This window comes from Chrysochloris asiatica, unplaced genomic scaffold (genome assembly GCF_000296735.1).
Source record: "Chrysochloris asiatica unplaced genomic scaffold, ChrAsi1.0 scaffold00064, whole genome shotgun sequence".
Lineage (NCBI taxonomy): Eukaryota > Metazoa > Chordata > Mammalia > Afrosoricida > Chrysochloridae > Chrysochloris > Chrysochloris asiatica.
In genome coordinates, this window is record NW_006408582.1 from 10863106 (window position 1) to 10888929 (window position 25824).

The window sequence follows — 25824 nt, forward strand, 5'->3', positions numbered from 1 at the left end:
GTAATATAATTCCAATAAAACAGCAATAGGATTCTTTGGGGCTGGAAGAAGTCTATATGATATGGCACTAAACCAGTTACTCCAAAAGTTCATAGGAAAAAACAAATGAGAAAAATTAGTTACACAAATTCTGGAAAGGATCATTAAAAGGAAAAAAAAAAAAGTAATCTACAGTAATTAAAATTACATGGTGCTGATGCATGAATAAACAGGCTAATAGAAAAAATAAATATACTAAAATACATAGAAAGAGTTGGTCTTTGATAGTTTGCTCACTAAGTGATATAGGGAGAACTGGGTAGAATTTGGGGGAAAAACTGAAGTTAGCTTCTTACCTCATACCTTATTACTATAGTCAGTTTTAATGAATCAAATTTAATTATGAATACTAAAAAACCCTAAAAGTAGAAGAAACGAGGGGTTTTTTTTTGTAATCTTAGAGGGGACAAAGACTTTAATTATAACATAATCCCCAGAAATCACCATTTAAAAGACTGATTCATTTGACTGTATAAAATAATCAACATAGGTAATGAAAAATTAAAAGTAAAGCCAAAGACAATTAAGAAAATGGAGGAAACGATTTCAACTTATATCACAGGCAAACAGCCAGCACGCCAGTAAAAAAACAGGCAAAAGTATTTGACCCCAGCTCACAGAAAATGGAAAACAAATGGCTTTTCAACAGATAAAAAGAGGCTTAACTTCACAGCAAATAAGAGAAACGAAAAAAAAAAAAAAAATGTAGGCAAAACATTTTTTCCACCCACTGGATTGGAAAAAATTAAAAAGATTAAAATATACTTCGGTGGCAAGGGATAGGCGCTCTGGCACACTTATGTTGCTCAGGTAACCTTATTTATTACTAGTGGGGAGGACATTTGTATAATTACATCTCTACGGAAGTCAGCTTGGGAATAATTTTCCAAATTGCAAATATGTATCTCTGACACAGCACCTTATTTCTGGGATTTTCTTCCTACGAACATACTTGTGTATGTGCAAAACAACTTAATTTTTAGGTTACTCATTATAACACTGCTGAGATATTAAAAGACTAAAATCAACTAAATGTCCATCAGCAGGCACTGGTGGAATATGCTAAGAGACAGACAATGGAAGGCTTTGTAGCAGAAAGAAAAGAGGCGACTCTGAATGTTCTGACATGGAGCGAATTCCAAGATACACTAAGTGGGAAAGAGCAGGACATTCTACATCCTCAATTGTATTAAAAAACAGTGCAGTGAGACTATATGTTTAGGTAGTGCCTGTTTAAGTATAATGAACTACTGAAAGGGTACCAAGAACCCAGATGCTAACATCAGTTGCGTTTGGGGTTTGATTTAGAGGAGCTCTGGTAGCGTAGTGGTTACAAATGGGGCTGCTAACCTCAAGGTCGACAGTTCAAAACTACCAGCCATTCTGCGGAGGAAAGATGAGGCTGAGTCAGAACCGACTCCATGGTACTTAACAACAACTAGAGACTGGGAATCAGGTATTGAAGGGAGGCTTCTCATAATAATACACTTTTTGTACATTTGGCATTTTATACCATGTGATTACATGATCTTTTCCATAAAATAAATAAGAACTACAAAATATGTTTTAAAACGGAAATGCTTTAAAAAATTTTTTAGCAATGACAACCAGGGAACAGGGAAATAAATCAGTATGTAATCAGATGGGTAGGAATATGGGTGATTTTCTTTTTTTCAGTTTTAGTAACTACTGTTATCATTATGTAAATAATGATATTCTTCATGAGAAAGAATGAGAATGACCCAAAAGCTGGTAACCCATATACTCTGAAATATTTTTCCTATGAGGCTGATGTGCCTATATTTTCCAAGTCTTAACTTTAGTGACCCAGGCAAACATTAAGACGCTACCCTAGCCTTCCAGGAGATCAACATTCAAACCCTTACCCATCAGATCCAGGTCTGGAAGGTGCATTATCAGATGAGGTTGAAGAGGTGGAAACCACAGAGGAAGTCACTGAGGTGACGGACAATCTCCGCAGGGTGGACGACATGATGTAAGGCAGTACCATGGACCCTGTGCGGCTTTGCTTCCTCTCACTGAAGTTGGGAGGCTGAAAACACAAGCCCTGTCCTGGTTAGCTGGGCTGGAGTTCAGCCAACAGGGACCAGCACAGCTGCACTGTTTATGGCCAGGGCCCATTAGGTTTGGTAATTGTTGTTGTTGTTGTTAAGTGCCGTCGAGTCGGTTCCGACCCATACCCCACTTTAATTGGCTGTTGGCTCTGCTACATCAATCATTAAATATGTCAAATATCACCTCTTAGTTAGACACAACTTTAGTTAAACCTGCCCTGTTTCTCCCTGTTTCTGAGACCTGGGTTTGATTTCCAGCCGTCGTACCACAAGCAGAGCCACTATGTACCTGTCAGTGGAGACATGTGTTTAGCTATGCTGCTGAACAGGATTTAGCAGAGCTTCCAGACTAAGATACACTAGGAAGAAAGGCCTGGGGATTTTTACTTTGGAAAATCAGCAAATGAAAACCATATGGATTCCAACAGTCCAATCCCATCATGCATGGGCATACCATGAGTTGGGGGCTCACTTGGTGGCAGCTAACAAGAACAACCATTCTGAATGTAAAACTAGAGAAAAAGTAATAATTTTCTGCCAGGCACATGAGAATGGAAAAACTAAGATATGCATTACACGCCAATTAAATAGCACAATCATAGTCTTAAAACTTACCTTGGTGAAGCTTAGGACAAAAAGAAACACTGATCTACTTTCACAAGAAATATCACCCAGGGACACATCCCCCATGCTACCACACACATCACAACCATTTAACATATACTGGGTGGGCTCGAATAACAATTAGGTTCATTAAGCCAAAGGAACAGTGTTTGGCATCTAGGAACTTATACACCAAAGACAAATATTCTTAGAAGAAATCTCATAACTAAGAAAACATTAGACTAATGTTTTATTTATAAGATTAAGAAAACATGACTAAAAGTCTTACCAACCAGAATGAAAATAGTAAAAATGTTCATGCACTGAGAAGAATGCAGTAAATGTCACTAAATGATTTGTGTGAAAATTACTGGATGGAAAAAAGAAAGACACATGACTAAACATTCTGTTGTCTGAAAGAAATTGTCAAAAAGATACTCTGGAGAAAACTGTTGTGGAGATGGATGTAAATTAATAAGGGTGAGTTGTTGTTATTACTAAGTATCATCAAGTGGTTCCAACTCACAGCGACCCTGTATAGGGTTTCTGAGGAGCAGCTGGTGAGCTTGAACCGCTGACCTTGCCATTCAAACCAACCTTGTAGTCCACTGCATTAACCCAAAGCACCACACCAGGACTCCTAGGGTGAGAAGAAAACGAAAGGAAATCCAGAGCTTTGATTTGAGGTAAGAAAAACTGAAAATCAGGGCTCAAGAATAAGAGTTATAGAAAGAAGGGTAAACTCAAGGGAAAAATTAGCATGTAAAAGAAGCAGGATAAATAATTGTTGGAGATACAAAGGTTAGCATTATTGCCTTTCCACTGACTCCTCTGGAAGAAAAACAAAAATTAAAACAATGACAAATGTGTTAGAACTGTCAAAAACTCATGAAATTAGTTATATGCATTGTAAAATGTAAGTCACAATTTCTTCCTGGTGTGCAGACTGACTCGGAGACCAGAACAACTAGATGGGGGCCACCTACCACTACCAACTGCTCTGAAAGGGAGCATGTTAGAAGGTCCTGGATAGAGTGAGAGAAAAATGTGGAACAAAAGTCAAATAAAAAAGACCAGGCTTACTGATTGGATAGAGATTGGGGAACTCCTAAGACTATAGTCCTTAGTCTACCTCTGGTCAGAAAATGAATTCATCCCCATGGCTCAAAATTTTCATCCAAACAATAGACAGGTGTAAAAGAGTACAATAATGCTAGGGAGGTATGCAAACCTTAAAATAACCAACCACTTGAGATCAAAAGGGCAGCATTTACCCAAGGATTAGAAGGGTGACGGAAGAAGGAGGAATGGAAACAGGAAACACAGGGAAGAAACGGGATAGGTGATGCTACATTGTGGGGATTTCAATCAATGAGATGAAACAAAATATGTATGAATTGTCAAATGGAAAACTGATCTGGTTTGTAAAACCATCACCCAATTCAAAATAAGAGGTTAAAATTTTTTTATTTTTTAAATCAATTAAAAACAAAACAGAACAACGGCATGAAGACTAAAACTTTCATCAGAAAAGAAAATTAAGATTGTGATACACTGTCAGAATTGCACTAGACAGGATAAGAATAGCCACAGTGTCTGTCATTAGGAAAATCTCAACTCTAGACTCGTGATGCTCAAAGAGAAGTTCCCAGATCATTAGCATCGTATCCCCTGAGAACTTGTTCAAAACACAAATACATAAGTCCTATCCAGGCCTTAAGAAGCTCTGGTAGTTTAAGGGTTCAGTGTTGGACTGGTAACCGAAAGGTTGGTGATTCAAACCCACCTAGCAGATCTGTAGGAGAAACATCGGTGATCTGCTTCCATAATGATTTCAGACAAAAAATACTCCTATGGAGCAGGTCTCCTTGGTCATGTGGGTTGGCTAGGAGTTGGAACTGACTTGATAGCATCAACAACAATCACCACATTCCTACTGAATCAGAAACTCTGGTGACTGGGATTTCTGTGTTTTAGCAAGCCTCCATGCTCATTCAAGTTTGGGAACTCCCACCAGGTACAATGATGGATCAAGAACATCCACAGTAGACTATGCCCTCTCCCACTTGCACCAATCTCTTGCCACACCTATGTTATAATGACTCACTCGGCATGTGAAAAACTGACCAACATCAAAAAAAGGTCAGACAGACAAGACAAAGTATGAAGGCGATTTGGACACAGCCTACCAGAGTTATAACCCCGTAGAGCTTTTCTACTTTGTCCTTGAGTTCCCGGAAACAAGACAACAACCGGTCATGCAGTGGCTTGAGCTGCTCTGTCAGCTTCTCCCCATGGATTCGGATCCCTTCTGTCAGCAGAGGCATCTAGAAAGGAGAGCATAAACAGAAAGAAATGTGGTTTAGAAAGAAGGATGCTTCCGATTTGGAGGTTGGGGGCAGAATGGGGGTTGGTAACCTTGTAGACAGAGGAGAATGCTATTTCTCAGCTGAGTTTGTAAACAGGAGTTTGTAAGTGATTCTGAGAAACATGAATGACACCAGCAGGCCCTAGATTGGGGCAAGGCTGGCATATAAGGTCAATCCAACCAATTGCTAGGGTATTTTGATTGGTAGCAACTGAAAGGTTTAAGCCTTACATTAAATTAGATAGCTATATTTTCTACTGCTCATCACTGACATAGTAAGAAAAAAAAAACAAAAAACAAGGCCAACAGTTGTCAACTGGAAACTCAGGCCAGGTAACTGACTTTCATCTTGTTTCTAAGAAACTCATTCTTAACACTAAGTTTAGTTGAATGCTATTACAAGGACTTGGTTGCTTTGCTTCCTCACATCTCCCACACCTTTCACAGGATTTAAAAAAAAAAAAAAGGAACCTTGAAAACAGGCTTGTAGATTTAAGCCACAGAGAAAATATCTTGGCAATCATGCCTTGTGGCTACCCAGGCTACGCATGGGCAAGCTGCCCAGCTACATAGCTTCCTGTGGCATTACCTGCAATGCTATGAGTCGCTTTAGCAGTTCCACCTTCTCCTGGTCTTCGGGATGTTCCTGCAAATACGTTTCTGTGAAAAAAGCCTAAAAGCAGAACACATGCAGAGATTCATCAGAATACATTTCTACTGATGTATTTGACCTTAAAAGGGAGGGAAAAAGCTGAAAAGGATGATAAACTTTCATTCTATCCCATAAACCAGGAACACCTATCTTTAAATTCATTCTTTTTCCAGAACAGTCTTTATTTATCTGTGTGGGGAATTCAAGCACACTATGTGCTAGTTTGTGGTCTTTCTGGAATCAAGCAATTCCTAGCAAAAATATACTTAACACACGCTCCGCCTCCCCTGCAGATTTATTAATCAAATAATAATCATCTGTAAAGTAGAAGGTCATTCACTAGTATTAGTATTATTAAATTTCCCAGAGAAATAAGAACATAATTAAATGACAATCCCTAAAAACTACTACTAAGGAGCCCTGGTGTCCGGAGGAAACAGTCGCTGGAGAAGGATGTCATGCTGGGTAAGGTGGAGGGTCAGAGAAAAAGAGGAAGACCCCTAAGAAGATGGATCGGCCAGGTGGCATCATTGATGGACTCAAGTGTGGCAGTGGTAGTGAGGTTGGCCCAGGATTGGACATTGTTTCGTTCTGCTGTGCATGGGGTCGCTATGAGTCAGTTCCGACTCGATGGCACCTGACAACAACAACAACAAGGAGCCCTGGTAGCGAAATGGGTCATGAGTTGGGTTGTTAACTGCAGCATCAGCAGTTCAAATCTACCAGTCATTTGTGGGAGAAAGAGAAGCTTTCTGCTCTTGTAAAAATTTATAGCCTTGCAAACTCTATACAGGGTTGCTATGAGTCAGAACTGACTCCACAGCACACAACCACTACCACCAAAAGATGCTATTATATTAAGTGCATACATACTTTAAAGGAAGGAGCACAAAATGAATAGGAACAAGATACTCATTTTTTTTGCTCTACTAGATATATAGGTTGGATTCCTGGTGTGGTGCTGTAGGATAAGCACTGGACTGCTAACCATAAGATCAGCAGTTCAAATTCATCAGCCACTTCTCAGAAACCCTATACAGGGTTTCCATGAGTCAGAACCAACTTGCAGGCACTTAACAGATACAGGTTGCACTACATTTACATACAATTAATATAAAGACAGCGTTCTGGTATGGCGCTGTAGGTTAAGCACCCAACCACAAGGTCAGTTTGAACTACAAGGTTGGCAGTTCAAACCCACCAGCTGCTCCTCAGAAACCCTACACAGTGTCGCTATGAGTTGGAACTGACTCAATGGCATTTAACAACAACAACATATTCCCTATACCATAAACTTCATTTCTGAAAATGCTTCCAAAGACAAGTCTTCAAAGTTTCCTTTCATCTTTCTTGCTCCAGTGCTATTAAATCTAAGACTTCCTAAAATTATGAGATACAGGTATAAAAGTATGGAAAACAAAATGTGTGCAAATGCTTTACCTTGTGGGTATAGAGTATAAATAAGTACTACAAAACGAAGCCTAAAATATATTAGCAAAACAGCTCACGCTTGCCAGTTTCATGCTTGAAGGAACTGTGAAATAAACGAAAGATCAATAGTTGAGTAAATCTTTATCCATTTTAACTTCTTCAAGTAAGGCTCTCTGGTAGCACAGCGGTTAAGCACTTGGTTGCGAACTGAAAGATCAGTGGTTTGAACCTACCCTACCAGGCACTCTGCAGAACAAAAATGTGGTAGTCTGCTTCCATTAAGATTATAACTTTGCAAACCCTATGTGCCCAGTTCTGCTTTGTCTTAGAGCATTGATAGAGTTGGAGTAGGCTCATCAGTAATGCATTTGGTTTTGGTAGCAAAATGGTTACGCATTTGGCTGCTAAACAAAAGGTAAATGGCTCGAATCCACCAGCAGCTTCTCGGGACAAAAGACTTGACCTGCTCCGTAGAGATGACAGCCTAGGAAACCCTATGGGGCATTTCTGTCCTGTCATATCCAATCACTGTGAGGCAGAATCAAGTCAACAGCATACAACAATAAACTGCAAGCAGTTTAAGTTTTAGAAAGATTACAATAAAGCATTTTTTGGGGGTATGTTTCCAATCCTTGTACTATTGATATCCTACAAATATACTGAAATTCTTAATGTGTTGGTTGGGTCAGGCACTATCAGAGCAATATGCTCTGAATTCTGGTTTTCCAGCACAATTTTGCCTCAAAATAGGATTATAGCAAACAGCTCCTGTGCTCATACAATGGTTTAAAATAGGTCACCAATGCCTGGCTACCATGACTGAACATTCTGCCCAAAGATTCTATGGAAGTATACTGATCAAAAGGAGGAAAATACAAAACAGAGTTTCAAATTATCATGGAACCATAGAAGCTGAACGAATCCTCCAAACTATTGAATACTACTGCCCTGAGGTAATCTTGAAAACTTAAAATACATTTCTCTTTGTTGTTGTTACATGCCATGGAGTTGGTTCCGACTCATAGTGACCCTGTATTTCCAAGGCTGTAAATCTTTACGGGAGCAGTAAACCTCATCGTTCTCCTGCAGAACAGCTGGTAGTTTTGAACTGCTGACCCTGAGGTTAGCAGCCCAATTAGTAACCACTACACTACCAGAGCTCCGTAAGTCTTCTTAAAACTAAACAGTACTTGACCTTAACTACTAAAAAAGGTCTGCCTTGAAACATTATGCTCCCTTAACATCAATCTATATGGGAGCAAATTATAAACGGCAAACCCTGTGATGAGACAGGAAGCTTAGGGTACAGAGAATTTATTTTAATGGGGGAAAAACAACTTGGAAAAGGGGGATGAGAATGGCTATAAAACTCAAATACTGCAATCAATCTCAATGACCTACACAAGCAGAAACTGAATTGGTGTATGTTTTGCTGGGTATATTCCCCACAACAAAAATAACATAAACATAAAAAAAATCAGTTACTTATATTTCAGATATGTAATCATGGATTTCTCAACTGGTTGCAACAGGTCATGGAGAGTAATGAATTTAACTTTTTCCTGCACTTTAAACGTACTTAGTCAAATATATTAATTTGTTGTTGTTTTTGTTGTTATGTGTTGTGGGGTCAGTTCCGACTCATCTTTCTCCCGCGGAACAGCTGGTAGTTTCGAACTGCTGACCGTGAGATTAGCAGCCCTATTTGTAACCACTATGAAGGTAGCTCTGGTAGCATAGTGGTTACAAATCAGGCTGTGAACCACAAGGTCAGCAGTTTGAAACTACCGGCTGTTCCGCGGGAGAAAGATGAGGCTTTCTGTTCCCGTAAAGATTTACAGCCTCGGAAACCCTGTACAGGGTCACTATGAGTAGGAACCAACTCCACGGCACACAACAATGCTACCAGAACTTCTTAATATAGTAATTAGAAGTATAAAAAATATTTTAAGCCAATTATCCCCAAATTAACTTATTTGCTTATCTCCTTTCTTATTTTCCATTTTAATCAGAAGACTGTCATACTGGCAAAACTGATATGAAACTTACATATTACTTAGATATTGGCACATAGGGGCATCCTGTACAAATGAACACAAGGGAAAGTATATCACAATTGGTAGTTTATCAGGAAACACACTGAAGTCATTATGTCGTTGTGGTTGTTAAGCGCTGTTGAGCAATTACCGACTCATAGCAACCCTGCATAGGGTTTCCCAGGAGCAACTAGCGAATCTGAACCACTGACCTTGTGGTTCAAACCAAACTTGTGGTCTAGTGCACTATCCCATAATGCCTATAGTGTGAAAAAAGTACTATGTCATGAATCCTATTTCTATTCTGACTTTCACTGTGACACTAGATATTATCACTGATGCACAAACTCGACTTTCTCTCAGGCAATGGTGTAGCTTGTCCACGAGCACAGCAGTGGCCAATGGAAAGTTGGAAGTGGGTCACTGGAATGACTCATTCCCAAGCCCATGCTCCTCTTAGGCTCGATATGCCAACAGAAAAAGCAGCACTATCCTCCCTGAATACCCTCTCACCCTTCCCATCTGCTTTTCTTTCCACTCACATTCCAGACTACTTCACATGGGTAGCTTTTCTAAATGTTTGTTTTATTTTCAAGAAGAGGACTTCAAAATTATTTGGCCTATCTCTATTACATAATTTCGATTTATACAGAATGAATGACTAAGTTGTAAAGGGTGCTATATCCAAGCCCTATGCAAATAATTAAAAGGTGGAGAGGTTTCCTCTCATGTTTTTTACAGACTAGAAGAGATGATACTTCATTGAAATAACTTCATTGTATGGTCAGGGCCACTATGTGTTCATATAACTACAGCACATTAAGCTGGGAATGGGGCGGAAAGGTTACCTAGAGTATGGCTCTGACTTCTGATTTCTAGAACACCCCAGGTTCTCAGGGCCACCCATTAGCTTTCTTCCTTTAGGGCAGGGGTGAGCCCATGGGCCTTATACAATCTGAGAAATCATTTGGTCTGGCCCTGACAAGGCAACCGCAGTTCCAGCTATTACACTGTTGTTGTTGTTAAGTGCCGTTGAGTCGATTCCAACCCATAGCGACCTGGCATAGGGTTTCCGAGGAGCAGCTGGTGAGCTTGAACCACCGATCTTGCAGTTCAAACAGCTTTGCAGTCTGGTGCATTAACCCACAGTGCCATATCAGGGTATTAGAGGTGATTTAAATATATATTTGACCAAATATAGCAGGCTAATTTTTAAGTTGATAATTTTGTATGGCCCATGAATGATATTATATATTTTGACAGAAAAAAAGGTTCCCCATCCCTGTTCTAAGGGAAAAGGTCAGAGGATAGCAGATGAGTCAACTGGTGGCATACTGATCCTTAGTCAGTGATTCTTAATAGGTGGGGGCTGCTGACTGTGTCTAGCAGGTGTAAGACGAAGGATAATCTTCTCATTAATTTTAGCTGCTCATTAATAAGGAGGCTTGTTATTGCTGTTAGGTGCCAAGTCAATGTTTAACTCGCAGCAACTTCACGTAACAGAGTAGAATTGCCCCATAAGGATTTTAAGACTGATCTTTCTAAGCTATAACCACCTGTCCTTTCTCCTGCCCAGACTCTGGAGAGGTTCAAGCTTTCAGTTATCAGTCAGTGCTCTATCATCAGAAAAGGTGGTTGTTATTGCTATGTGCTGGCAAGTCTGTCAAGACTCAGAGAGACCCTATGTATAACAGAAATGCCTGGTCCGGTGCCATCCTCACAAACATTCTGATGTGTAAGCCCATGGTTGCAGACACTGTGTCAAAACGGATTCAGCAAGTGCACAGTACCACAGGGGGAGCCGTGGAAATACGCCTCGCTTGTGAGTCTTGAGGAATTCCCGAGACCCAGCGCACCTTTTCATAGTTAGAGTAACCCCCCATGACAGCTGGGTCCACAATGCCATTGAGCAGCATGGAGAGCGGGTGCACAGAGAGGGACCGGTCCCAGGCATGCTGCTGAACACAGTTGCTGATCCTCTCGTTGGTGAGTTCCATGGTTTCGATGGCATTCTCCAAAGGGCTGATTTCCTCCTGAGACAAGAAAAGACACAGGGCACTTTGTGAGCTCTACAGCAAAGACTGGGAAAAGCTTAAATATTCCTTTCAACCTAATGGACAGTTAATAAGGGCTACTTGTCTTATGTGTGTTTACTAGGATACCACACTTATTTGAATGGGTGTTGGTAAGTTGCAAAATAAGCTACTTCTAGAAAATATAATGATGATTTAAACATTGGAGCGACAGTCATGAGTACTCCTTGGGTAAAACTTCTACAGAAATTCTGAGAAGAAAAATGTGACACTGAAAAAATGATTTGATTATTAATCTTTTGTAATGCTTGTATGGAAATTTCTGAGAAGATTAATGACAATAGAGCAGCAGAATATTTTAGCCATAAATTTTAAAAAATGATTAAGTCTGAAGTCATATCTGGGAGAACCGATGGTCTCAGAGGGGTCTTAAGACATGTAAGCCAATATAATGTGGTAGGTAATGTGGGGCACAGAGAAAGGACGTCTAAGCCAGTTCGAATGTTCCAGAGACAGTTTCCTGGATCAGCTGGTGCCTGAACTGAATCTCAACAGGAGTTAGTTTAGGAAATACTCGATGTCATGGAGGACTGAGAGAACATGAATGAGTAAATCAATTCTCAGAGAGGCCACAGTCCCAGGTGGGACTGGTAGGAAATGAAGTGGGAGAGATGAGTTCACTGGCCATGTCTGTGTGTGCTGAGGACTGTGACTTTTATACCTGAGGAACTGCGGCGTCACTGAGGAGTTTCAGCTCCAAGTCTTATTATGGTCAGGTTGACACTATAGAATGCACATTCTAAGGCAGTGAGGAAAGTGCACTTGAGACAGCACAACTGGGAGGCAGGCCAATTAGGAGATTGTTATTTTTGTTGTTTTTACAAATGTTTTATTGTGAATTATGTGATAGTTTACATGGGAGAACATTAGTTTTACATTCACTCTATCATTGCCACAGTTACAATCCCTTCCATGCATCATCAACCAACCAAAGGGTATACCCTGAAAGCCTGCCTAACACCTCCCCACCCCACCCCACCGGTCGTCAACACACAGCCCCTCTCCCTCCCTGGATTTAAAGTCCCCAGTTGCTCCATCTCTCCACGTCAACGTCTCTGCCTCCATCTCAGGCATCACTGCTTCTCTAGGTAGGGTCCCACTCTCCGCTCTTCTCCATTGATGGTCCTAGGGACCTCCACTCCTAGACTGAGAAGTTAATCACTCCCCTCCTTGTTATAAAATGTCTACCTTTACATTTCCAACCCTCACAATCCATCCTGCTAATAATTATTCACTGTTGTATCACAAGAGACTTATCTGCATTTCATCAGCCCTGCCTAGACAGATTGAATACTACTCACTGGAGATTCTACCTTCCTCCACGCCCTCTGGATCTAGGTTCCTTCTTGAAAGCTTGTAAGTCAGTCACTTCTTGCCTTTGTAGCCCCCTCCAACCCCCCATTTTGCCCATCCCTGTCTACTCTGTGTGTGGAGGGGGTGGGAATGATTCTTGCATTAAGGATTTGTTTCCTCGTTTGAGCTACTGCATCCATAGGTGTAGGTCAAGTTCATCAAATTGTATCAGATTATGCTTTTTTCCCCCTCTTCTTTCTTCTTCTGGTTGAGCTCTGATCATCCAGTCATTGAAGCCAGGTCAAGTGGGTATTATCTGCAAGTGTGGGTGTTCTTGCGCATATCCCCTCTCTTCTTATCAGCTGGATGCTTCTCTCTCCACTCTAGTCCTCTGTGGCTGTGTCACTGACTCTGAGCCCAAGAGTCCCCAGGTCTTGCCACACTGCTGGTCGACCAGGGGTTCAAAAAGTGTATTGAACATTGTAGGGCTTATCTCGCTGCTTCATTGCTGTTTTTCCCTCACTTCCCCTTATGGGTGATGAGCGTGGTCACCAATCAGAGCATGTATTCCCATTGAGTCTTAGTCTTGGAAGAGGGTTTGCACTGAGGGGACCTGACCATTTGCCTTGATGTCTCCTGGGCAAGCAAGTTGCTTGTTCCTGTAGTAACAGTCGGTCTGCCTCTATTGTTTTGTATTTTTCCTGTAGGTCTTTCTTTCAAGAAGTATCTTTGTTCTTCTAGCCTTTAGGAAACTGTTTTAATGTCATCAACCAGAGACGAATGAGGGACAAAAACCAGGTAATAGCAGGACGTTGGAAACAGGTTTAATAATTATTAAGGAGGCAAAACAGGTAGGTTTGGGGGTGATAAGGAGAGAGGCACCTAGGATGACTGGTGAAAAAATTCGCTGAGAATAAAAGAAGAGAAAAGGTAAATAAATAACAGGAGAGAAGTATGTGATTGATAGGAAAGTCAGAAGAGGCATTCCAAAAATGTTTTTGAACATTTTGGAACAAATGTTGTAAAGACAACACTCATTTGGCCATAAAGGGGTCATTCATAGTGAATAACCTTTAGGGTTGGTGTTGTAACATCAGTTTTATAAAGGAGTTCTATTATACAAGCATGTCTTTCCTTTCTCTTTTGAAAAACGAAGTTGGCCCAAGCAAGCTAGCCAAGCCAGTGAGATCTGAAGGGGGAATCTAACAAAGGCTGTCATTATATTTTTTATGGAGACAGAGAGATTTTCTGAGTTCTAATTTCAAATGACTCACTGTTGAAATCTGTTTGACTTCGAACCACTTGAGAATCCCAGGGAAAGTATACGCTGTTGTGTACGTGGTCCTTTCGATCCACATGGTCTAGAGTGAGGAAAGAAAACATGAAATGTTGTTCCCAGTCAAAAGAACTATACTCCCTGGGTTAGTTAAATGAGATTCTATTCCCAAATGCACAGTGGCAGCAGCAATGGGCTCAAGCATAACGATTGTGAGGGTGGCTCAGGACCAGGCAGTATTTTGTTTCGTTGTACAGAGGATCGCTGTGAGCTGGAACTGACTCGACAGCACCTAACAACAACAACCGCAACATTCCCAAATGACTCCTTAATAAATGAGACACATGTTCTCATAAAAGGTAAGGATTTGGGGTATTGAAAGCCGGAAGGGGTCATCTACTCAAACCTTCTCAATCTATAGATAGGAAACTTGAAGTCTAGAGACATGAGGCCTGCCCAAGCTCATGTTAATTGCAGGACCAGGAGCAGAACCAGGTTCTGGCCTCAGTCCAGAGTTTGCCATTGAGATGACAGACTGCTGTCTATAAGCACAGGAGCCTCTATTCCCAGGGCTGTCATGTACAAATAGGCTGGTTAGGCATAAGGCCTGTATTTTAGATGTCAATTTAGCCTTGTCTGAGAGGGTAAAGGAGGAACCCTGGTGGTGCAGTAGGTTAAGTATTGGGCTGGTAACCACAAGGTCAGTGGTTGAAACCCAACAGCTGCTCTGCAGATGAAAGATGAAGCTGTCTGCTCCTGCAAAGATTTATAGTCTCGAAAACCCTAAGGAGCTGTTCTCTGTCTTAATAGGGTTTCCTGTGAGTTACAATCAAGTTCATGGTAGTGGGTTTTACCGATTATATTTTTGTTTAGAGGGTGAAAGGGGTGAACTCACAGCAAATTCATTGTCTGGATCCTTTTCTCCTTTCCGGAATGGCCGGGAATATCTGAACTGCTGCACTTCGTTGGCTCTGTAGTAGCTAAGAAAGAACAAAGCAACAGTGCTGTAGTTTCCCTCTGAGACAACAGGCCTTGTCCTGACTTCATCTTCTACAGTCTAGATTTTACCCATTACGCTATTATAAAACTGGTATAGCTCTGCACATTGAAAGCCTGAGGCAGTTTGAAGGTCTTTCACATTTTAAACATTCCTATAAACCATATCCAGGACTTAGAATGGTGCTGGCATTTACACCTACACGTGTGACCTCATTTGTAAAGTTTTCTATCAGTTCTATCGGCCCTGCTAGCTTCTAAACTCTGTGAGAGAAGGGATTAGGTCACGAGGGATCTCATCGTCAAGTGGGGGTCAGCCACTCCTCAGAGAACACTTCCTAGGGGAAATGGGAGCTGAAGGATCAGACACTTACAACTGAATATCCAGATTTCCCTCTGCCTGAAAAAAAACTAAAAGTCCAATTGGATCAACACTTTTATGTCACTCAAAAGGAGAAAAGCGATGTCTTGCATAGTATCATGAATTTAAGGCTTTGGTATAGATGTACTGAGGGAGACAAATGCTTTTTTTTGCACTTAGGAGTTGGAGCTCGGCCTAAAACATTTTTTAATAAGGGACTACAAAAGCTTGCGGACAGACAAAGCATATTGAAAAGCAAGGAGATTATGTTGACAAATCAGATATTTGTCTTTTCTAAAAGTTGATTAAAATAAATTCTACAGCCAGAGTGCAGATAATGTTTGATTCACTGTTGTGTGTGTATGTATATATACATATACACTTTGATAGTTTAATATTATCCACTAGACAGAAGCTCAACTCTGATAAATGCAGACAAAAAACTTGGTGGAAATTAAGATTTCGGTAAACCAGGTATTTGATATTATGAGGAATTATCCTCTTTGAGATGTGATAATACTGGAGTCCTGGTATTGTGCTGAGGAGACAAATGTTTTAAAAGGACACCACTTACTTTAAGATCTGCTCTGGAACTGGCTTGTCTTTGAAGCCAGGCGGTAGGCTCATCACTGGCTTTACGGTGAAACACTGCATATCTGAGGAGCTTGTGAAGGAAGGGCTGGGGCTGGGATGGCTTTGCCAGCAGCAAGCCACATCTGTATACCTGTTTCTCCTGCTTCACAGATGAAAATAGCATCTTCATCAATCCACATGCTGGGATTATATTGAAAATGGTGTTCTCTTATGTATTAACAAAATGCCTTATAAATTAGCTAGTTCTAAGGTATTTTTGGAGTCCTGGTGTGGTGCTGTGGGTTAATGTGCCAGACTGCAAAGCCGTTTGAACTACAAGCTTGGTGGTTCAAGCTCACCAGTTGCTCCTTGGAAGCCCTATGTAGGGTTGCTATGGGTCGACTCAATGGCACATAACAACAACAAAGGTATTTTTAGAGTTCTGGTGTGGCACTGTAGGTTAATGTTCTGGACTGCAAGGTCAGTTTGAACTGCAAGATTAGCATTTAAGCTCACCAGCCTCTCTTCGGAAACACTATACAGGGTCACTATGGGTCGGAACTGACTCTACAGCACTTAACAACAGCAAGGGCACTTTTGACTGGACACCTGGAAAACAACCTTGCCACGGAACAATAAACCCCACAAAAACCACAAGCGATGCTATCAAGTTGATTCTACCTTAGGACAAACCCCATGTGTGTAAGAGCAGAACATGTGCTCCAGGGGATTTTCAATGGCTTAATTTTTCATAATTATTTCACCAGACCTCTCTAAGGTGGACTCAAACCTCCAACCTCTCAGTTGGCAACTGAGCACATTTAAACATTCGCACCACCCAGGGATTCAATCATAAGAAACAGACATTCTAAAATACCAGATAGTAGGTGATTCCAAATTGCTTTAAATAATTAATTTTCGGATAAGCATCTCTACAAAACTGCTAGACTCACTCTAGAGCTTGTTGTTATTGTTGACTGCCATCGAGCAGTTTCCAACTCATAGCGACCCTGCACAGGGTTTCCTAGGAGCAGCAGGTGAAGCTTGAACCTCTAACTTTGTAGTTCAAACTGACTTTGCAGTCTAGCGCATTAACCCACAATGCCACACCAGAATTCCTAGGCAATGATGAAAATTTCATCTATCTTGGAATACATAACTGGGTAATTAGTTGTTGTTGTTAGGTGCCATCAAGTCGGTACCGACCCATAGCAACCCTATGTACAACAGAACAAAACACTGCCCGATCCTGGGCCAACCTCACTACTGTTGCCACACTTGAGTCCATCGATGCTGCCACTTGGCCAATTCATCTCATTGGGGGTCTTCCTCTTTTTCTCTGACCCTTCACCTTACCAAACATGATATCCTTCTCCAGCAACTGGTCCCTCCTGACAATGTGTCCAAAGTATGAGAGATGAAGTTTGGCCATCTTGGCCTCCAAGGAGCACTCTGGCTGCACTTCTTCCAAAACGGATCTACTGGTTCTTTTGGCAGCCCATGGTACTTTCAATATTCTTCTCCAACACCATAATTAGTAGGTGGTTGGAATATGTTATCTCCAGTGCATACAACAGCTCTATATACTATTATCTCTTTTAGTAGGTACAGAATCTGAGCCTTAGAGTTAAAAGTTTAGATCATACAACTGGTAAGTAACAAAGTCAAGCTTCAAACCCAGGCCAGGAATAAGGCATCCTTCTCTGATTTAATGATCAGATCTTGGAAATGATGTTTTCCACCTATACAGATGTACCGTCAACATATATTACATTGAATCTAGAGTTTAAGGCACTTGGATCAAGCTATTAACAATGACTCTACCAGTGGTTTTCAAAGTGCAGCCTACAGACCCACAATATCACCAGGTTACCAGGGACTTGTTAGTCACCCCACAGCTGTTAAATCATCATCTCCTGCAGGAGGACTCTATGGGGGCCTATGAGTTACAAAATCTGACAACCCTGGGTTGCTCCTTAATGGTTCCAGCTCACAAGTCACTTTCACATCAAAAATATAAAAAAATAACTTTTATTTTGGTGGAGTTCTCACAAAAGTGCTACGTGTAGTTAAAGCAAATAAACATATCTTTTTCTTCTAGATAAGGAAACCATTATGTAGGGAAATGAAGCTACTTGGGCACAGACTATGCAAAAAATTACCGTGGTCCAGGACCAGGATCCTGACTCTAAATCTAGTTCTTGAAGAATTCTTTTCATTCCCACACAAAAAGGCTCCTCAGTGGTTTTCTGAACTTCTGTAAACCGCTAAAGCTCAAACAACAGTTGTGTGTTGTTCTACTGTACAAATGTTCTCGATGAGTTGGAATCTACTTGATGGCATCTTAACAACAGCAACTACAACAACATAACCTAAAAAGGAAATCTTTGAGGATCAACCTTCACCAACTCTCCACTGGATATTGTTTCACTACTATTCCAAGTGTTTTACATATATTTATTCGTCTAATCTTTATAACATAGGAGGAAGAATTATCATTACTCCCATTTTATAGATGAGAATACTGAGGCACAAAGAATAAGCCCAAAGTTACATAATAAGTGATAGAAATGGGACTCAACCCAAGCAGTCTGGCTCCAGAGCCCACTTTCTTATCTACTCTGCTACAATGGCTGATTGTCTTGCTATCTGTCTCTCTTAGAAAACCATTCAATTGCTTAAGATCTTTATGTTAGAAATATAAAAAAACATATTAGAAAGTTCTAAAAATTACCATAATCTTTAGAAAAGCCAAGTCATTAGTGTCAGCTTTTGCTTGTTTGAAGCATGTCGTTGATATGTATCTCAATAAGCATAATATGGTGGCTGTGTGCCGTGGAGTCGGTTCCGACTCATAGTGACCCTGTACAGGGTTTCTGAGGCTGGAAATCTCTATGGGAGCAGAACGCCTCATCTTTCTCCCGCGGAACAGCTGGTAATTTTGAACTGCTGACCTTGCGGTTTGCAGCCCAATTCGTAACCACTATGCTACCAGAGCTCCTTTATATACTATATTAAAAAAAGAAGCTATGTTGTCTTTTTTTAGAATCCAAAACAGGAAATTTGTGTTCTTCAAGCTCTCCAAATGATTATAAAATATAACCTCCTATATTCAAAATTTGCTTATCATCTTTTTCCTATTATTACAATGAAACCTCTGAAAGTCAGAACTTGACAGGACTGCCTCAGCGTCTCTGTGTTAGGTGGTCCTGTAACAGGTTCCAGAGCCTCTGGCCGTGTTTCCCCTTGGCAAGGATACACTGCTTCGGGGAGGACTTGATGTCTTCTCCTGGTGGGGTTGTGCTGGTCATTTTCTCGGCATTGGGGAACTGGGTCAGTAACCTCAGGCTGAAGTCTTCTCGCCTCTCGTATTCCTTCCCCCGGTAGATGAAGATTTTATTCTGCAGAGACAGAAAGGTAGTAATTTAAAATGAAGATCTTGGTACTGAGACAGCCACTAATCCGCTATCAAGTCTCACTGAACATTCCATGCCTAGCACAAGCCATCATAGCTGATCCTTGACAAGCACTTGTGCTTTACCCGTGGAGCTAAGTCACAGACAGACAAAATACCTAGAACAGTGCTATTTACCGTTGGTGTGTGGACCACAAGTAGCCTGTAAACTGTCTGTACTTATCTGCCAGGAAGTAGGAAGCTGGTGCCCCAGAGTAAATCACCTACATCACTGGACATTGGGGTTTAATTCATGCTGTTATTTTTTTCTAGTGAGACTTCCGTGGTGAGGGAAGACAATTCATTTAAATTTGGGTATATAAATTCCTTATCTCAACATGATCTAGTAAGCTTGTGGACCAGCACTTAAAGCGGCACTGCTTTAGAGAGCCTGGCACTAAAGAAAATAATGGAATTCAGTGTAGTTTCCGCAACCCCACAAGGCAGCACTTTCTCTTCAATAAAGTAGGATTTGAAATTTTTTAAATTATTAACAGACCCCAGGCATGATAGTAATGTGTCTCGTAGTGTTGCCTGTGAAAGTACACATTGTAGCCCTGTTTTGAAGGTACCCATCCACTCATCTCATTGTCATCTAAGTACTTTGCATGGACCAAGTTGTACACACGGTCTCATATCATGTTTTAAAATATCACTAGTCCATTCATATTACAAATATCTATTGTTTCTGCTTCTTGTTGTTGTGAAGTTCTGTTGAGTTGCTTCTGACTCATAGCGATTTGAAAATGGGTAGTGGTGTTGGTTGCACAACATGATGAATATAATTAAATTCACTGATTTGAACACTTAAAATTATTAAAATGGCAAATGTTTTGGTTATACACATTTTACCATAATAAAGTTTAAATGACTTTTTAGGATTTTATGATTCCTTGTGATAGTCCGAACTGTAATTGTAGAAGATGTGGAACTAAAAGAGGGGAGTAGTTAATCTTTCATTTCAGGAAGAGAGGGTAACTGGACCTTCAAGAAGGAAGAGCACGAGTGGAGCGTAAGATTTGACTTAGAAAAGCGCTGACAGCAGAGATGGTGGCAGAGGTGATAGCACAGACTGAGTAAGGCTGTGTGCCTAAGGGCAGGAGGCTGGCTCGCAGAATATGTCCTTGGGACACTTAAGTGAATATTTTTTTGTTTTGTGTGTGTCCATCAAATATTTTTGCTTTGTTCATTTGTGAACTATAAGATGTAAAAGGAAAGCCTCAAGTAGGAAGTAGGATAACTGTTGTTACAGAGAGGGAATTGTAATCATTGAAATGAAACAAAGCATAAAATTTGTTGAATGTAAAGCCGATGGTGCTGTCTGTTAACCTTTACTCAATTCACAATAAAAAGTTAGAAAAACAAATTTTAAATTGTTTTTAAACAAATCGTAGGTATGCTGGACTCTACAGATATAGTGGTAACCCTGCTCTCACGAAACTCACTTTTCAATGGAAGGAAATTTAATACAAACAATAAAAAGGGTAATTTTAGATCATATAAGATCTGAGAAGGCAATACACCTCTAGACAAAACACTGAAGGCAGTAGAAATGGCTAGATGTTTTGTAACAGATCATTAAAATTATCCAAACTAGAAAAGATCCATGTGACTGATTCAGATGTCTTGAAATTCCATCTATGAGGTAAAACTGTGGTTGGAAAAGGATCAGAGTATTATAATAATATGATTGCATGATACAAACACTAATTATGAAAGGAACCACAGAAGCAGAGTTAGTTTGAACTAACTTGAATGGAAAGGGAAGTCTTGAATGGAGACATGGGGGCTTAGGTCTAGGTGGATGGACAGGGCAAGGGGAGGTAAAGAGAAGAAGAGAGGACACCAGGTATGATAAATCAAAGAAGCAATAAGACATAAAGTACAGCATTCAGGTAGACGCTGTAAGATAACCCTGGGATGGTAGGAAGACTATGAAAGGTAGTCAGAGGTTTCAAAGACCTTGGGAGTATCACTAGAGGTTCTGGAGTGATGGAGAATATGAGAATTTCATTTTAGATGACCTAATCTGATTGTGTTGGATACGAAGGGGTTTTCATGGGAAATGGAATGAAAAGATATGGATGTTTTCCTACAAATTTTCTGAAGCCTCCTTTTATGTCCAAGTAAAGGGATCAGAGGCAGGTCTGAGTGGTAGAAGAAGAAGAAAAACGATTTGGTGTTGAATGTTAAGAGTATGTGAATGACAAAGGAGATGGGAACCAACTGATTCTGAGATTACTGGTTATCCAAAGGTGGGGCAGTGAAGCCACTGACAGAAACAGGAGACAAGGAGACCTGGTTGGGGGTGGGAGGAAGACGGTAATATAATTTTATATATTCACATTCTGAGTTTGTGGAAATAAGTCTACAAAACAGACGAGCATTTAGATTCTATCATTCATTAGATTTATATTTCATTTATATTTCAGCACATTTTAACAACATGCAAGAGCTGTTGCTGTTGCAGTTGTTAAGTGCCGTCGAGTTGGTTCCAATTCATAGTGACCCTGTATAGGGTTTCTGAAGAGTGGCTGGTGAGTTTGAACCACTGATCTTGCAGTTCAAACCGACCTTGTGGTCCAATGATTATCCTACAGCACCATACCAAGACTCCACATAACAGCTACAAACTACAGTTTATACAATACTCCCATATGCTATTTATTTAACTCTCAAGAGAACCCTGAGATATGGCAGTCTATCTCTAACTTATGGTAAGAAAACCAAGCCTTAGTAGTTATGAGATTCAGGTAGGATCACACAGCATCCAGCATATGATGTAGACTCCCATCTTTTCAACTTGAAAGCCCAGTGTTCTTATTCTGAATCACTGCTGTCTTCTATTTCTCATCTGTTAAACTAGGTGGCACTCACAATAGTCATATACAACACATAAAGCACCAGTTTTTGGGTCAATTCCAACTCATAGTGGCCACATGTGTTCCATAGTAGCGCTCCATAGAGGGTTTTCAATGACTATGATTTTTCAGAAGCAGATCACCAGGCCATTCTTCTGAGGTGCCTCTGGGTGAATTCAAATCACCAAGCTTTTGTATAGTAGCTGAGCACTTAACCATCTGCACACCCAAGGACTCCTATATAACAAGTTGTTGTTAGGTGCTATCCAGTGAATTCCAACTCACAGCAACCGTCCATGACATAGTAGAACTGCCTTTGGCTATAATCTTTAGGAGAGCAGATCACAGAGTTGCTGGCTGGGTTTGAACCTCTACCTTTCAGTCAGCATATTAACACTTAATCATTGTACCACCAGGGCTCCATAACAAGTAGAGTAGGCAGAATTATCATCTTGACTAGGATACCCAGATTAGTAGCAAAGCTTACCTTCAATCTTCAACAGGTTCCCTTCTAGACACTTTATTTCCTTCCTCTGTGGGTTAATGTGCTGGACTGTAAAGTCGATCTGAACCACATGGTCAGCAGTTCAAGCTCACCAGCTGCTCCTTGGAAACCCTATACAGGGTCACTATGGGTTGGGACCAACTCAGCGGCACTTAGTTCTGGTGTAGTGCTATAGGACAAAGCACTGGACCGCAAGGTTACTTTGAACCATGAGGTCAGTGGTTCAAAGTCACCAGCCACTCCTGGGAAACCTATACAGGGTGGCTGAGTTGGAACTGCCTTTACAGCACTTAACAACAATAACAACATTTCTTCTCCCTAGGCCGTATCATCCACAATCATGGTTATAACTCCATGTCAGTGACTCACTAACCCCAGCCTAGAGTTCTCTCAGAGTTACAGATCCATATGTTAAATTGCTTACTAGCATCTTTTGGGTGTTCAAATTTACTTCAGAATGAGTATATCCAAAGTCAGACTTCTATAAACACCTTATAAAAATCTCAAAGGCCTTGGTGTAACTGGGTTCCATAACTTCTCTGATCCTTATTCTACTTGCTAATTTTAGGAATTCTGACCCTTGTCATCTCACAGTCTAAGACACCCTCTCACCCATTGTTCTTTACATAGCCATTGGATATTAAAAAAAAAAAAAACCCACATTTTTTAATGTCACTTTCTCATTAAAGTCTTTCCTGTTGGTTCTTTTTCAAATTATTACTCCATTTCTGATTCATGCCACTTCCCTGATTCATTCATTTTTATTCATGGTACTTACTGAGTATCTACATTAAATGAGGCACCATTTTATGACATATACTAAATCTTTTACTTTAAAGAAAGCCTGATTATCTGATTTTCTACCTTATAGCTAGCCCTCCATGTTAAAATATAAGTTCCATAATTTCAAGGATATTGTTTTGTTTTGAACTCTGCCTCTAGTACAACAGATATAATAACAGACATCTAGTAAAATGTTACTGAATGAAGCCATTTGTTCTCTTTTCCGTGACTATCCTTTCTCCATTCCGTTGTCATACTGAGGAGCCCGTTCCCTCCTATTATGCAGGCTAGGAACACAGAAATCACTCGTGACATCTCTTTCTTTCTCTCTCTCAATTATCCATTCATCAAATACTGTTGGCCTCTTCATTCTAACTTTTCTACTAATTTAAAGTCACTAAACTTGTCTCCTTTATCCAAAGGTGATCTCTTACCCAAATACCCACAATAGTCTCTCTCTCCTTTTTTTTTTTTTTAAAAAACAGACCAAAGTTTATTAATGGTTGCCAAGGTTTAGAGGAGTCCTGGTGTGGTGCTGTGGGTTAACACACCAGACAGCAAAGCTGTTTGAATTGCAAGGTTGGTGGTAGTTCAAGCTCACTAGATGCTCCTTGGAAATCCTATACAGAGTTGCTATGGGTTGGAACTGACTCTACAGCACTTAACAACAACAACAAGGGCAAGGGGGAAGGGGAAAGGGAGAAGTATGAGTCATTGTTAGGAAGCACGAAGTAGCTGATAATTTGGCAACAGATACAGTGATGGTTGTACACACATAATGATTTTAAACCATTCCGTATCCCCTTGTTCTGTTCGAATGACTGACTCTTGGTCTATGTACACGTTCTTCATAAGCACAATAAAGTGTTCTAGAGTATTCATTCTTCATAATGTAATTCACAGTTTGTCATGATCCACATAGTGGAAAGCCTTTGCCTAGTCAATAAATTACAAGGACACATTTTACACACAGTAGTCTCTTAGTGGTCTATCTATGCACACTTCCCAGCCATTCTCCGGACCAAAGTCAGATGACCTTGCCCATAAGCTTCTAGCTGCTCCTGTGATGCACATGCAAACAAGGCAGCCCAGCTTTCTGTAGTCCAGCTGCACTGACCTGCTTTTATTCCCTCTTGCCTGCTGTTTCTTCTGTCTGGAATACACTTCCCTATTTTCTTTACCTCAACTCTCAGCACACACTTCAGATCACAGCTGAAGAAGAAAGTCACTGGAAGCCTTCCATGATTTTTTTTTTCTCCCCAGAAATAAAGGGATGAGTTACATATGGTAAAATTCACTGTTTAGTGTGTAGTTCTGGTGAATGTAACCATGACCACAATCAACAAATACTATAGCTTTATTCTCACTCTAGATTTCCCTATATCCCTTAGTGGCCCAAGCTACCCTAGACTCCCAGATAACCACTAACAGCTATCTTTATAGTGTTACCTTGGCAAGACTGTCATGCAAAAAATCATAAAGTAGTCGTTGTTAGGTGTTGCTGAGTTGGATCCGATCCATAGTGACCTTATGCACAACATAACAAAACACTGTCTGGTCCTGAGCCCTTCTCACATTGCTCCTGCCAATCCAGCTCATTAGGAGGTTTTTCTCTTTTTCAATGACTTTTCATTTTACTCAGTATGATGTACTTCTCCAGGGACTGGTGCCTCCTGACAACATGCCCCAAGTATGAGGACAAAGTCTGGCCAACCTGACTCTAAGGAGCATTCTGGTTGTACTTCTTCCAAGTCTAATTTCTTTCAAATAGCATAATGCATATGAGATTCATCCATGTGGCTGTGCTTTATCAAGAGTTCATAGCTTATTATTACTGGTTCGTATTCCATGGATAGACCATAGTTTATTTACCCTTCAGGAGTTCCCGCGTGGGGCTAACAATTAACGGGATTGACTGCTAACTGAAAGGTTAGAAGTCTGCCTCTATCCAGAGGTACCTCACAAGAAAGGCTTGAAGATCTACTTCTGAAAAGCCAGCTGTTGAAAACCCTGTGGAGCACAGTTCCACTCTGACACATCTGGGGTTGCCAGGACTTGGATTCGACTTGCTGGAAAATGATTTATGGTTTTTTTTTTTACATTTCACCAGTTGAGGGTCATTTAGGTTGAATCCAGTGTTTGGTGACATACACTAAAGCTGCTATCAACATTCACATACATCAACATTCACATACCATAGCTTTTTAGTTCATATGGGCAAATATGAACTATTTCCAATTACAGAATCTTAATAGCATTGAATCCCTTTCTTGGTCAACAATATCAAACTTACATTAGTTTGTGTGATTATTTACTTAACATTTCCCCATTAGGTTGCAAAATCCACAAGGGTAGGGACTCTGGGTGTAATTAGCACTGTTATCCCTAGTTTTGTTTTTTTTTGGGGGGGTGGGGGGTGGGGATA

General features: G+C 40.5%; 1 protein-coding gene across 1 annotated transcript in view; it reads right to left on the reverse strand.

Annotated features, from left to right (window-relative positions):
* Positions 1-25824, reverse strand: part of DOCK5 (dedicator of cytokinesis 5) — a 289956-nt gene that overhangs the window by 7872 nt on the left and 256260 nt on the right. Inside the window, 8 exon segments of the mRNA XM_006864377.1 lie at positions 1926-2092; positions 4907-5044; positions 5675-5758; positions 11061-11237; positions 13865-13951; positions 14762-14846; positions 15798-15879; positions 19056-19197. Of these exon segments, the coding sequence (XP_006864439.1) occupies positions 1926-2092; positions 4907-5044; positions 5675-5758; positions 11061-11237; positions 13865-13951; positions 14762-14846; positions 15798-15879; positions 19056-19197 (962 nt within the window).